Consider the following 13,415-nt stretch of genomic DNA (forward strand, 5'->3'; position numbering starts at 1 on the left):
CTGATACACCAGGGAGGTATTTCAGCATTATGCTTGATTTAGTTCTCCTGAAATCTAGCCATGTGTATGCCTGCATGTGTGTGCATGCTGCCTGGTGATTCCTGTAATAAATGTAAAACACACGACTGCTAGCAAGAGATCAGGCTTTATGCCCTGACCTGAGACATCTGACATGGCTCTGCGTTATAATGGTTAATATTTGTGTCACATGAGAGGAGTCAGCCTCTGCTGATTCCAGAAGCTGCTATTATATATAAATTGTACATTCATCGGCCACACCCTCAGCAGTCTCCTTCCCCACCCCCTCTAAAAATAGCACCTGTCAATTAGGGTGAATGGAGCCCCCGGGGAGTACAGCACAATGGCATGCAGAGGGTGCGAATGGACTCTGTAGGCTCTCCGTGTCCTACCACCGTTTTAGTAAACCGATATCTCATTGATTACCCTGCATTTGGGGCCTTCCATAGCTGGCCCAGGAAGTTTGACCCATAGAGTGAAAACTATTGAGAAAGTATAATATTATATTGGTGAAAATGCTAGACTTATAGGATGCTTTAGGAAAATTCAGAGCCAACCCTATACCCAATCCCACTGGCAGCCCAGTGTCAGAAAACGTTGCCCTCTCAGCATTAGATAATGCTGGTTTCCTCTTATAATGTGACATTCTTCTTGGAAGAGGACTTGAAGGGGCAGGTGTCACTGGGTATGTCTACACTGAAAAGAAAAACCCATGGCCCCGAGTCTCAGAGCTGGGGGCAATTGACTCAGGCTTGTGGTGCTAGAAATAGCAGTGTAGCCGTTTGGGCTCTGAAACCCACTCAGGGGAAGGATGCAGCCCAAGCCCCGTGAGCCAGGGTCAATTGATCCGGGCTCTGAGACTCGGTGCTGTGGGGTTTTTATTGCAGTGTAGACGTACCCATGACGGTTGCATGGCTCCTGCCTGATCCGGGCTCCCATAGCAGCCAGGAGGGAAGGTAGTGTGGTGAGGGTTCTCCCAAGTTTCATGGGACTTGGAGCCAAGACCCTTCGATAATGGCAGTAAATCCCACACCCTCACACAGGAGTGCTCAGGTGGCAACCCTGTGAGCTCAAACTCATGTTGTTTTTCCCTATGTGGAGATGGGGCCCTGTAAAAGGAAGTTATTTTAGTTCTCCAGTGTAAGCTGACAGTGAACACGAGAAGCACCTTGCAAGTGGAACTGAGGTTCAAATACATCTATTTTTATTTATGGAAAATGATTAATCCATCCTACTGAATGAATTTGGAACTGCTTGGCTTAAGGAGGGAATCGGAAGATTTCTCAGCAATAAGGAACAAATGTCATTGCTGTTAATCAAACTGTGTGTATCAAACAATAATGGTGGTGATTACTGGATGTTGTTATAGTCTGTGCCAATTTACAGCCCAATTTCGCTGACCCAAGACAGTTTGGAGACGCATTATGGATGTATATCGCAAGCTCAGCAAACTATGGCCCTCATTCAGGAAAGCATCTCTATTCAGGAAAGCACTTAAGCACTTGCTTAACTTTAAGCACATGCTGAGGTCCCACTGGTTCCAGCTGGAGCTGTGGGTGTTTAGCACTGCTGGAAATCAAACTCCATGCCTGTTCTGGAGAGACTGTGGTCAGTGCTTTAGATGTGGTTTCCCTTGGAAAAATGTGTCTATGCAAAAATGACAACTTCTTATCCTAATCTGGTGCATTTAGAGTCATCTCTCCTCACTTCAGAGAGGACACCAGATCACCAATCCTAGTTAAACATTTCTAAGCTCCTGTTAGAAGTGCAGAGCCAGAAGGCAGGATGCTCTGAAGTCCATGGGTCCGTCCACACAGCAAAAAAACCAATAAACAAAAAAACCCTCAGCAGTGAGTCTCAGAGCCAGGTCCACTGACTCACTGTCACGCTACAGGGCTAGAAACAGCAGTGCAGACATTCCCACTCGGGCTGAAGCCCAAGCTCTGAGACCAACCCCACTCACCGAGTTCCAGGGCCCAGGTTCCAGCCTAAGGGGAACATCTACACTGATATTTTTAGACCCATAATGTGAGCTCGAATTAGCTGACCCAGGCTCTGAGACTTGTTGCCACAGTAATTTTTTTTGTAGGGAGCTAGCCAGCAATTCAGGCAACTGGCGCTCAATCCCCTACTCTGCAACAGACCTCTTGTGTGACCTTGGGCAAGTCATTTAGCCTCTCTGTGCCACTGTTCCCCATTGGTAACATGTGAATAATAGTCCTACCTCTTAGGGTTGTGAGGCTAAATAGAGTAAAGAGTGTGAGATGCTCAGATACTATAGTAAAAGAGCCCATAGACAGACTGGAGAAAGAGCTAGATTCCATTCTCACTCAAGATGCATCGACAAGATTGTGTACTTAATTCCAGCTGCTCTCGGTTACACCTGTGCAGTCCCTTTACAGGTAATGGGTTTGCATGGCAGATGTAGACTGAAAGACTCGTGATTACTGGCACTGATGATTCACTGTCCAGAAAGCATACAGCATGGCCTTACAATCCTAAGCTGAGGATTCAGGACTGGCTGTTCAAAGAATACCTTTGTTCACTGGTGAGTGGAGCTATTGATTTGGAATTCACGGAGACACAATAAACTTGGAACCTCATGATGCCATTTTTATAGTCACTCTCCATGCACTTTAAGCTCAAATTTCCCAGGGTAACTCAGGCTTATGCTTGATTAGAGCACTTAAAACTCTAGACATGGTTTTGCGAGTCAGTAACTGCTCTTACCCTGTTGGAGTCGATTCTAGCCCTGGAGGTGTAGATAGGAGGAGGGATGTTAAAGGCCTGAGGAACTAAATATTCCTCAGCATCCATCATATCTTCCAGGTCTTCCTCATCTAGCAGATTTTGGAAGAATTTGCTGTCGTTTGGGCTGGGGAGCTTCATACGGTCATCACCCTGAATGTGTCACATGGACGGAGGAAGATAACACAGAGTAGAATTAATTCTATGAGCATGGTGACCTGCTTTCTATACTACCTGGCAGTCATGGTGCAGAGACTATGCCTATACTCAGGTTGCCCTACATCACCACAGCTACAGAGTTTATTTTGATTTTTGGCTGGGAATATGATGACAGGAAGGGAGTAACTGCATTAAGCAAGCAAAAATAAATGTTTTACATTCCTGTTTTTGAACTTTTTTTTCTTTCTTTTTTAAAATAAACTCAATTCTGGACCCAGTAGACCAGCTTCTGGCAAGGTCTGATGTATGTTGTGAAATATTTGAGATATGAAGGCTAATGCAGGAAATATATATGTATAAAATATGGAAAGTGGGCTTCTTTGCTTTTTATTTTATTTTATTTTATTTTTATTTGGATCTTTTAAAGATTTATTGTGTGAAACTCCCCTGTTAGCCACATGGAAGGCCTTATAAGAATTTAATAGGGATGAAATCAATAGGAATTAAACTAGGTAATGACAACATTTGGATTGCCTTAGTGCCCATGGTCTCAGTCAGGGATCAAGCCCCTATTGTGCTAGGTCCTGTACAAACACAGAACAAAATACAGTCCCCTGCTTCAAAGAGCTCGTGATCTACAGACATTACACTAAAAACCTATATAAATTAATAGAGAATAAAGTCCTATCTAGAGAATTGTTTAACCATGCTGTAGAATTTAACAGAGAATTATATCCTTGCCATAGAATTCTATAGCTTGGTTTAAAACTCCAATGGAGAGGTTGTTTGCAATGTTGTAGTAGCCCCTGTTGGGCCCAGGATATTAGAGAGACAAGGTGGGTGAGGTCATATCTTTTATGGGACCAACTTCTGCAGGTGAAAGAGACAACTGGTGAAAGGACCTGAAGAGGAGCTCAAAAGCTTGTCTCTTTCATCAACAGAAGTTGGCCCAATAAAAGATCTTACCTCACTCATGGAGAGGTTATCATTCCTGATTATATTCCATAGGACTTTCCACAAGGGCCGAGACACGAGTGCTGCAATGGAGTTAAATTGAGGTGAGCATTTGTCATTTAGTGTCCTAAAAGACCACTATGGAAGAGGCCAAACAGCACAATGAAAAAGGCCACATGGGTGACCTCAAATGATGAAATACCCACCAGATTATATAGCAAATTACCTTGATAATGAGATTAAAAAGATAACAAAAGGAAGTATAACAAATGCAGTAAATTCTTTTAGTTAGTGAAATAATTATCCAGGCAAGTTTTCTGCGGCCTTCATTTTTTAAACATTACTCCCCTTTGAGCTCAGTGAGGAGTATTGTGAGGAAAAGACCACATTATGATACTATTACTCATGCTGACTATTGTTTTACTGATCAAATTGTTCCACTGAACTGTCTATATTGATCATTGTGAGTCAGCCTATCAGAATCTGGCCCAAACGGATTCCATGTTCTGGCCTCTGGTATTTAATAATTATGTTATTGGCACTGCAATTTTTATTCATCGCCATTTCTTTGTCCAACCTGTTCTTAAAAACCTTCAGTGACAGGGATTCCACAACCTCCCTTGAAAGCCTGATCCAGAGCTTAACTACCCTGATAGTTAGAAAGTTTTCCTAATGTCTAACCTAAATCTCGCTTGCTGCCAATTAAGCCCATTACTTCTTGTCCATTGCTCAGTGGCCATGGAGAACAGTTGATCACTGTCCTCATTATAACAGCCCTTAACATAATTGAAGACTTATCAGGTCCCAGCTCAGTCTTTTTTACTCAGGCCCAGTTTTCATTTTGAAAATCTTCTCACAGGTCAGGGTTTCTAAACCTTTTATCATTTCTGTTGCTCGCCTCTGGACTCTCTCCAATCTGTCCACATCTTTCCTGATGCGTGGAGCCCAGAACTGGACACAGTGCGCCAGCGGAGTGTGGGGTAGATTTGGGATAATGTAAATATGGATTTAGGAATTGAATTCCATGCGCCCGTTTTTTCAAATCTCAGCATGGCTCTCTCTCTCTCTCTATTGAGCTATCTTAGAGTATTAGTTGATGTTTCTAAGAACAGGTTAGACAAACATTTGTCAGGGATGGTCTAGCTTTACTTGGTCTTGTCTCAGAGCAGGGGATTGGCCTAGATGACCTCTCGAGGTTCCTTCCAGCCCGACATTTCTATGATTCTATTATTATCACAACTGCTTTTTTCTTTTAGCGGGGACGTGAGAGCTTCTGATGCACTTATATTCATTCCAGGGATTTTACAAGCAGAATTAAAATGATTTCCAGATGTTCCAGAGTTGCTGACCTGAATGACAAGGTATCTCTGAGGGTCTCGAGCCATTCTAGAAAATTCAGCAGCCAATTCCTTGAATTTAGGCCGACTGTCAGCATCAATCATCCAGCCTGCGGGCAGATTTAAGAAGAAAAAAAAGTTGATTGGTAACAAGGACTGTCATTACATTTTGAACAACATTTGAAACAATCCTTAGTTTGAAGTACAACGATGCCTTTGGTGTATTTGGCCTGCAGAAGGAAAAAAACACAATTCAGTTGTTCAGGAAAATTGGAAAGATGATAATAAACAATGCTTCTAAAATAGTGGAAGGCGGATCTTGTGGTTAAGGCCTGGAGATCTGTATTCAATTCCTGGCTTTGCTGCTGTGGGACCTTGGGCAAGTAGCTTAATTTATCTGTGCCTCAGTTTGCCATCTTTAAAATGGGGATGGTACTAGTGTCTTTCTAATCCCACCCCGCTTGTCAGTCTTGTCTATTTAGATCAGAAGCTCTTTGGGGCAGGGAATGTCTCTTACTATTGATCTGTACAGCGCCTCGCACGATGGGGCCTGTATTTCAATCAGGGCCTCTGGGCACTATCATAATACTACTAGTATCTGCTAATCCATAATGTATTCCAGGTTATAGCAGACTGTTAAACAGATCTGAACACTCTCACCTCTCTCAAGTATTTTTTCTCCCTCCTCACCATTCGGGTAACTTTGTATTAGTGCTGCCATCATAAGCTATTGGCTACACTTTAAGATTATTTGCAGGCATAAGCCCTGCTGTAGGCTATATCTATTATCGAGACACATTCCGCCTTAAACAAGGAAAGACGTTTCCCCCCCTCCTCTCCCTCTCACATTCTCTCAGAAAAGTTCATTAGAAAGAACAGCCTCCTCTTTGAATGCCTGCTGCAAAACAGTTAGTGCAAAGCAACTGATAAATGCCACTCAGCAACAGCTGCTGGTTTATCTCAGTGCCAACCTCTGCTACGAAAAGATTCTATCAGCAATTTTCCAGGAATGTGTCCTCATTTAGCAGGGACTGTCAGTGAAATGGTCCTTATCTCCCACAGTCCTATTACACTGAAGATGTGACCAAAGTAGAAGAACCAAAGTTTCCTTAGCCAGAAGGCAGTTTGGCAAGAATGCTAAAAGATTAGGGGTACCCCATTAGCAATGGTTTCCCCAATTTCAGATGTCCAGAATATCCCGTCTACCCGCATCTGCTTTCAACACTATAGAATTGTTTCTTATTCATTAGAACTGTATTCTATTAGAATATTCTTGAGTTTGATCCAAATGGTCCCCTTCCATGTGTTTAGCTCTTCTAGTCGACTTCTAAACTACATTCCGTTGCATTACTAGATGCCATGATAATCAAGTGCCTTGCTCTTTTATCATCCATATCTTATAGATGCTCCAATCCTTTCTCACAAATTTATGCATATCTGTAGTCCCGCTGAAGTCAATGGGACTATTCACATGGCTGAGGGACTCTTCAGCATGAGTAAAACATGCAGAATCAGTTTCTATGGCTGAAATGATATATTGAGGAGAATTCCTATATTAGAGGAAATGTCATGCAATTCTTACAAAAACAATTCCCGAACCATAGACAATCAAACTGTACAAGGGGTAGATTGCCCTTGTATCAGCACTGTGAAAGACTAAATGAAAGGCAGTCTGCTGAAAAACAAAATCTTCCATTTATCCCTATCAGAATTGTTTGTGTTTGGATTTTAGGGCCCATGTAGGTTCCAGATGGACAGTGTGGAAGATTCAGCTCCTATTTACCCACAGAGTGTATATAGTACAGGAAGCGAGGTTGCAAATTACCTTATAACGTCTGACCAATGTGCCTCAAACCTACAGCCATTACTAAGATTAGGGTATTACAATCCTTGGCCTCTCTGCTAACACTTCCAGGAAGGAGGTGCATATTGATACTAAGGGACTGTGATTTTTGTGATGTGGACACTTGTTCATTGGGAATTAGATGAAACTATAAAACACAAGCCACCAGAGAGCCCCTGTACTGAACATGTGTGGCAGTCTTCAGCCTCTAATGACCTGGGTTGGGTTTAATCTTGCAGTTAGGGGTGAAAGGAACTATATCCCATTAACAATCTCTGAGTGATCTACTGCACCCATATGACAAGCTTCAGGCTACAAATGCAACTCTGAGAAGAGAGAAATCCCATTTTCTTACTAAGAATATACATATTTACCTCCTCCAGTTTATCTTCTTAGTTCTGCTCTTTTTTGTGTGCAAATCAAAAGGGAAAAGCCCATGTTAGAACGAAGAGATGGCTGTATGTTAATTTCACTTAAATGAAGTCAGAAACACGACAGAGATGTTCCTAATTCTTTTTTAATTAGAAGTCTAGGCTTTGAGGATCCATTTGCGTGCACATCTCTCTCTGTGTCTCTCTTGCGGGGGAAGGAGGGCAGGGTAAGTGAGAATCCAGATATAAACTATTTTCATTTTTTGCTAAAATATACGTGTCCATAAACTACTGGATCCAGCTAAACAAACAAAAACAAATCCTCAGCTGTGCTATATTTGTTATATTAAGTCAATTTCTCTTTAATAAAAAAACATTATAGATTTCTTTCCTCAATATTTGAGATTTCTGTTTTGGAACCAACTCTTCCCTTTGCCACTTTCAATGCCTGACTACCCATGTACCATAATTATGTTTAATGCTATCATTTTTTACATCAAAATCAATTGTCATGGAAATGACAAGTGTTTACAATCACAATCATATAATTTTGACTTCATAGCGAGGATGTGTGATACCATCTCACAGTAATAAGAAGAGGTGCTAACTCAAACCCTTCACAGCTAAACTCATATCCTTTGCAATGGGGGGGTGGGGGGGAAGGTGGGAGGGGAAAGGTGCATGCTATGTTCAAATGTAATTTCTAAAACCGTAGGAAGCTTTTTGTTTTGAAACAGTCTGCATTATTAGCAAGCGCTGTCAGATGCAATGGAATACATTCTGCAAGCATTGAGCACAGTGATATTAAAACAACAGATACTCACATTTCACCATCACCATGTAAACATCAATGGTGCAGATAGGCGGCTGGGGCAACCGTTCCCCTTTCTCTAACAGGTCAGGAATTTCTCGCGTTGGGATTCCATCATAGGGTTTTCCGCCAAAGGTCATAAGCTCCCAAATAGTGACACCTGGGAACAAACGAGTATAAGATTAGGGGCATGTTTTATTTAAGTTGTTCAAAACACCTTATGGATCAGTTTAAGGCCCAATATTGGATTACAATGTGATGAACCTGTCTCATTCATTCTCAGAACCAGTGCACGTATAAAGTGTCCAGAGCTTGCTCAGACTTACGTTGGATCCACAACTTAACGGCTACTGGAAGACTGTGGAACAGCACTTGAGTTCGATTCTAACGATGATGTCTCTTGTTTGTATTGGGTTAAGAAAAAGTTCAGGCATGACAGATAGGGGAGACTTAGAACAAATTAGCGGTGTAGAGTGCAGGCATGACAGATAGGGAAGACTCAGAACATATACATGGAAACAATAACAGAAGAATATGCCTTGCTCTTTTATCATATCAAAATGGAAAATGAATAGTTGATGTTATTGTAAGGGGCAAAAAACCTAAATATGTTCTCTAAATTGTAGCATCAACTTCCCATAATGATGCAGAGTGAATAAGGTTATGTCATTATCTTTGCCTTGTAAGTCATTCAGTCAGTTGTGTTTGTTTCTCTTAAATCACCTTATGGATTTGGGTTATGATAATACTGTGATTTAAACCTGGTATCCTCTTTTTGAATAGCCCGAGGATTTTTTTGGCAGCTAAGCAAAAAGATAAATAACATATATCACAAGTAACAGAATTTATCCCAAAAGACAATCTTTAATATTAAAAATACTGCTGCTTTCTCAACACTCTCCTTTGTTTTGCTTTTATTTTATTGTAAAGGTCATTTTAAATATGCCTCCAGCCTGGTAATCGTATTTTGCAGATTGTCACTTCTAATCTGAGGAGAGAGAAGTAAAAATACATATCCGTGAAACATGCATCTGTTTTCTCCCCCATTCACCTCCACACTGATGTTTAATAACTAAATCTTGTCAATTGTCTTGTTTTATTCTTTCAAATTACAGATGTGCTGGGCTTCCTGTTTTAAATTGAGCTGCATAAATAATGGAGGAAGATGCATATTTTGCTAACTGGGGTAATCCACAGTTTGGGGGTGGGGAAGAAGCTGCTTTATGCATACAGTTTTAATCTCATATAATCATATATTTTTCTTTGCTGGACAGAAGAAGATCGCTACCTGGCAATAGCAAACTGTATTTTACTGCTACCCACAGGTAAAAGTGAGTAATGAGTTTCAGCTGATACCGTACAGCTTTGTTTCAAAACTATTCAGCAACAGAAACTTTGGATGAGGTCCAGTGTCTCTAATTACCTATTATGGGTCTGATGCTGTGTGATTCCATTTGTAAAGGTGCAGGATTCTTTCTCAATACCAGCTGGACAAGTTAAACAGGCAAACAACCAAGCAGATGCCTAACAGCTCATTCTGATATTCGTAGTTAACACAGTTAAATAAACTCTCTAAATATTGAAATCACCTGGTTTTCAGTTTAGATTCCTTGTGGCCTGACCTTTCTCACCCATTCCAAAATTGTTTGTGAAATTAAACCTAAGCCTGAATAAGCCAGTCTCTTCACTTTCTTCCCCCTCCCACTCTCTCTTGCTGTGTTTGTTCTATGTTATGACATATTCCCTTTTATGTGATTGTAGTACAGAAACTCCCATAAGCCAGCAAATGTTTTTTTGACATTCCTGGCTTTCAGAGTTCGGTTTTCAAGGAACTGTTGGAAATTATGACCCGCAGTCATATTTCTACCAATCTGTGGCAAAACTAAAAGAGGCTTTTTTCTGTCACAATGATCGGCCAAACTGCTACCAAACCAGAGCTTCTGGCAGGCAACCCAGCAGGGACATTGTGAGCAGGGAAATAACATTTTAGTGAGCAGGGAAATAACACAGAAGACAGGTAACAATGCAATTTAGACATATTTTTTAAAAAAATAGAAGAAACACAAGGTAACAGTTATCTCCTTTTGGAAATATGGGTTGATAAATAAACATCAGTGACGCAATAAAAGAACGTTATGTATTTCACAAGCGATGAATTCTTAAGCACAGTCACATGGAAGATTTACCATAGCTCCAAACATCGCTCTGATGGGTGAATTTCCTGTAGTGTATACATTCCAGAGCCATCCACTTAATCGGCATCTTGGGAGCAAAAATATACATGAACGTTAGAAAAAATAATAACGAATAAAATAATATGAATGGGTCCTAAACCCAGGTATCCAGTTCTCTCTCCCTCTCTCAGTTACTAATTTAAAACCCCCAAAGTCAGAAAATTAAAAAAATTAAGGCTCACAACAATAAATACTTGACCAAATTCTGTGCTCATTAACATGCGAGGAGCCCTCAGAGAGACAGTGTAGCAATGATTTACAGTCTGTGCAACCCCATGGAATTCTTCATGTCTCGATTTCCGTGGGGTTGCTCGGGGTACGGAATCTGACCTGGTGATTTTGCACACACGTAATGAAAAGCAGAGCAGGCACTCAGCTATCATAGTAATGGGAATGGTGTAAAGAGCTTCAATGAAAGAGAACAGAACAGATTTTGGGTCACAGCATATATTGAGGTTAGAACTAAGCAGAACCTTCTATTAGAAACCCTTCACCGCACCCAAGCTTTGGTGGTTCAGATACATTGGAACAACTAGTTCCTTGTTACCCCTGGATTTAACATTATAAAATCAAAACAGTTTGGCCAATATAATGATTGTGTCCGAACCATTAAAATTTAGGTGGTTTGGAAAAAAACGGAACCCTTTTGATTTTGACAAGGTTTTGTAAAACCAAAGCACGGGCAGCCTGGCCACTCACTAGTGCAGATACATAACAACCTACATAGTCATCAACAATGCTACAAGACAATGAGTTAATAGTGGGATGAGAATTTTAACTTCTCCATTTCTGGACTTGTGTGTGTGTGTGTGTGTGTAAAGGGTCCAATCCTGCAAGCTCTTTGCATCCAAAACACCAACTGACTTCAAATGGGCAGTGTGTGACATGAATATTGCCTTGTAGGAGCAGAGCCTCAGGGTATACACTATATCCTGCCAAATAAGGGTCATCTTCTTTTGAAACTATAGAGCATGTCACTGAAAGGAAACCCTCCCCACCAAATAAACCTACAACTGCAGGTGCCCTGGTAAAATCTTAATGGCTGGATAAAGCAGTAAATGGGTCGGCATTGTGAAAATACCCTGTGTAGTTGATTAGAGAACTGTTATCTCTATAATTATGGCCGGGATATCATTCTCTATTAAATTCTATAGGTTGGTTTAATGCCTTGACAGAAAGGAAATCATACTGAGTTCTATAGAGACCTATGTAATTTCTGCAGAAGTCTATTACATTCTGTAGGATTTTTCCAGACAGGAACAATTTCAGGAGCAGAGCTGTATTATTCATCAGCTGCCTAAACCCTCCTTAGCAAACTTACAGTAAAGCTTTGAAATGCAAACAACTTCTGGGTTGGGAAGCGATACTTCTCAGAAGCAGAACAATTGCATTTGTAGTGTGTTTGGACCCATGTGTCCAGGACACCCTCTAAGAGCTGCAGGAAGAATCTACAGGCTGCCTTTGTCCTTCACGGGAAGGAATGGGTGGAGAAGGGGCAGAGAGGGCACTGGAGGGGAGATCAGAGGAACTGGAGGAGTCAGGGAAGGCTGCCAAATCTCTATCTTCATTGCCAGAAGGCCCTTGCGGTGCTGGGGAGCAGGAAAGCAACCACTGACTATCGCTGTGCAAATAACCAATTTTTCAGGGAAAAATGGGTTTCCACTTGACCCAATTTAAAAAAAAAAAATTTGGTGAATGGAAAAGTTAAAAAAAAAATCCCTTCCTTTTTGGGTTGAACGAAACATTTCGTTTGACCCCAAGTGAAATGTTTGGTGTTGCTTTTAAAAAAAATCAAGTTTTATTTTAATAATAGTGAAGTAAATTTCAAAATGAAAAGTCATTTGAATACAAATCGGAAATGTTGAGATATTTTTAGATTTTTTGTTTTTTACCAGAACACCTGGGCAAGTTCTGCATGAATGAGTGAAATGTTTAGTTTGACCTGAATCTGCATTTTTCGGCCCCCTCCCCCCCCACCCCCCGAAAAAAAAAAGTTTTAATCAAAAAATTTCGCCCGGACCTGCTGCTGGTTTCTTTGATGCTTCTTGCCCCACCAGCTGTATCCCTGTTGCCTGTCTCCCCACAATTCCTATTCATGGCATAGTTGGACTCAGCAGCAGGACATGTAGGAAGGCAGCCACTCTCCCCAGGAAGTAACAGGGGATGGCAGCAGTCTCTAGTCAGCCACCAGCATAAGTGAACAGAGAAAATGACGGGGGGGGGGGGGGTGGACAAGTAAAGCAGCAGAGAGACCAAGGATTTGGGAAAGGGGATGAGGAGAGACATAGACCCACCAGGGACTTTATGGGATTGGAGGAGAGACTAAGGCAAGTTAAGATGAGCATTTTTGGTGAGGCATTTCAAAGATGCGTAAGGGATAACCACTTGGAACTTGTGTCTGGGACCGCCTGAATACTGTGATGCCTCTATGTGGGTGCCTTTATCAAGTCTTGTCGAGGTGAGTCTATGTAAGACGCGATATGGAATTAAACCTGTGGCGGTGCAATGGGCAATAATATGGGAAGAACAGAGGGAAGTGTCCCAGGTGTCAAGGTTAAAACCTGCCTGTTTTAATTACACACAGCCGATCTCCTGAATGCCCCAGTGTTTTGCATCCTTTCAGAGATGTCTTGAGCAAATGTTGTCACTGCAACAAGGAACTGGGGAAGAGCATGCGCCGGTTCCTTGACTGTGAGCCAACAGGCAGATTGTTGGAAACCACATGTAAAACCTTAATGGACTTGCAACAAGTAAACATCTCCTGCCCCCTTCCCTTGTGGCTGCTGGATCTGTCTAGAAAAAGTAGCCTGCAAACTACTCAATGCTGGCAATAGCCTACAATGATACCTAGGGAGGTGATGGAATCTCCTTCCTTTGAGGTTTTTAAGGTCAGGCTTGACAAAGCCCTGGCTGGGTTGATTTAGTTGGGGATTGGTCCTG

At 41.5% G+C, this 13,415-nt stretch overlaps 1 protein-coding gene across 1 annotated transcript in view; it reads right to left on the reverse strand.

Moving 5' to 3' along the window:
• Positions 1 to 13,415, reverse strand: part of ERBB4 (erb-b2 receptor tyrosine kinase 4) — a 976,023-nt gene that overhangs the window by 23,556 nt on the left and 939,052 nt on the right. Inside the window, exons 23-26 of the mRNA XM_084642839.1 lie at positions 10,428 to 10,503; positions 8,255 to 8,401; positions 5,229 to 5,326; positions 2,749 to 2,919 (exon numbers count right to left, since the gene is read on the reverse strand). Coding sequence (XP_084498965.1) covers positions 2,749 to 2,919; positions 5,229 to 5,326; positions 8,255 to 8,401; positions 10,428 to 10,503 — 492 coding nt within the window. The remainder of the gene's footprint in view (positions 1 to 2,748; positions 2,920 to 5,228; positions 5,327 to 8,254; positions 8,402 to 10,427; positions 10,504 to 13,415) is intronic.

This window comes from Lepidochelys olivacea (assembly GCF_965140295.1).
Source record: "Lepidochelys olivacea isolate rLepOli2 genome assembly, chromosome: 11".
Classification (NCBI taxonomy): Eukaryota; Metazoa; Chordata; order Testudines; family Cheloniidae; genus Lepidochelys; species Lepidochelys olivacea.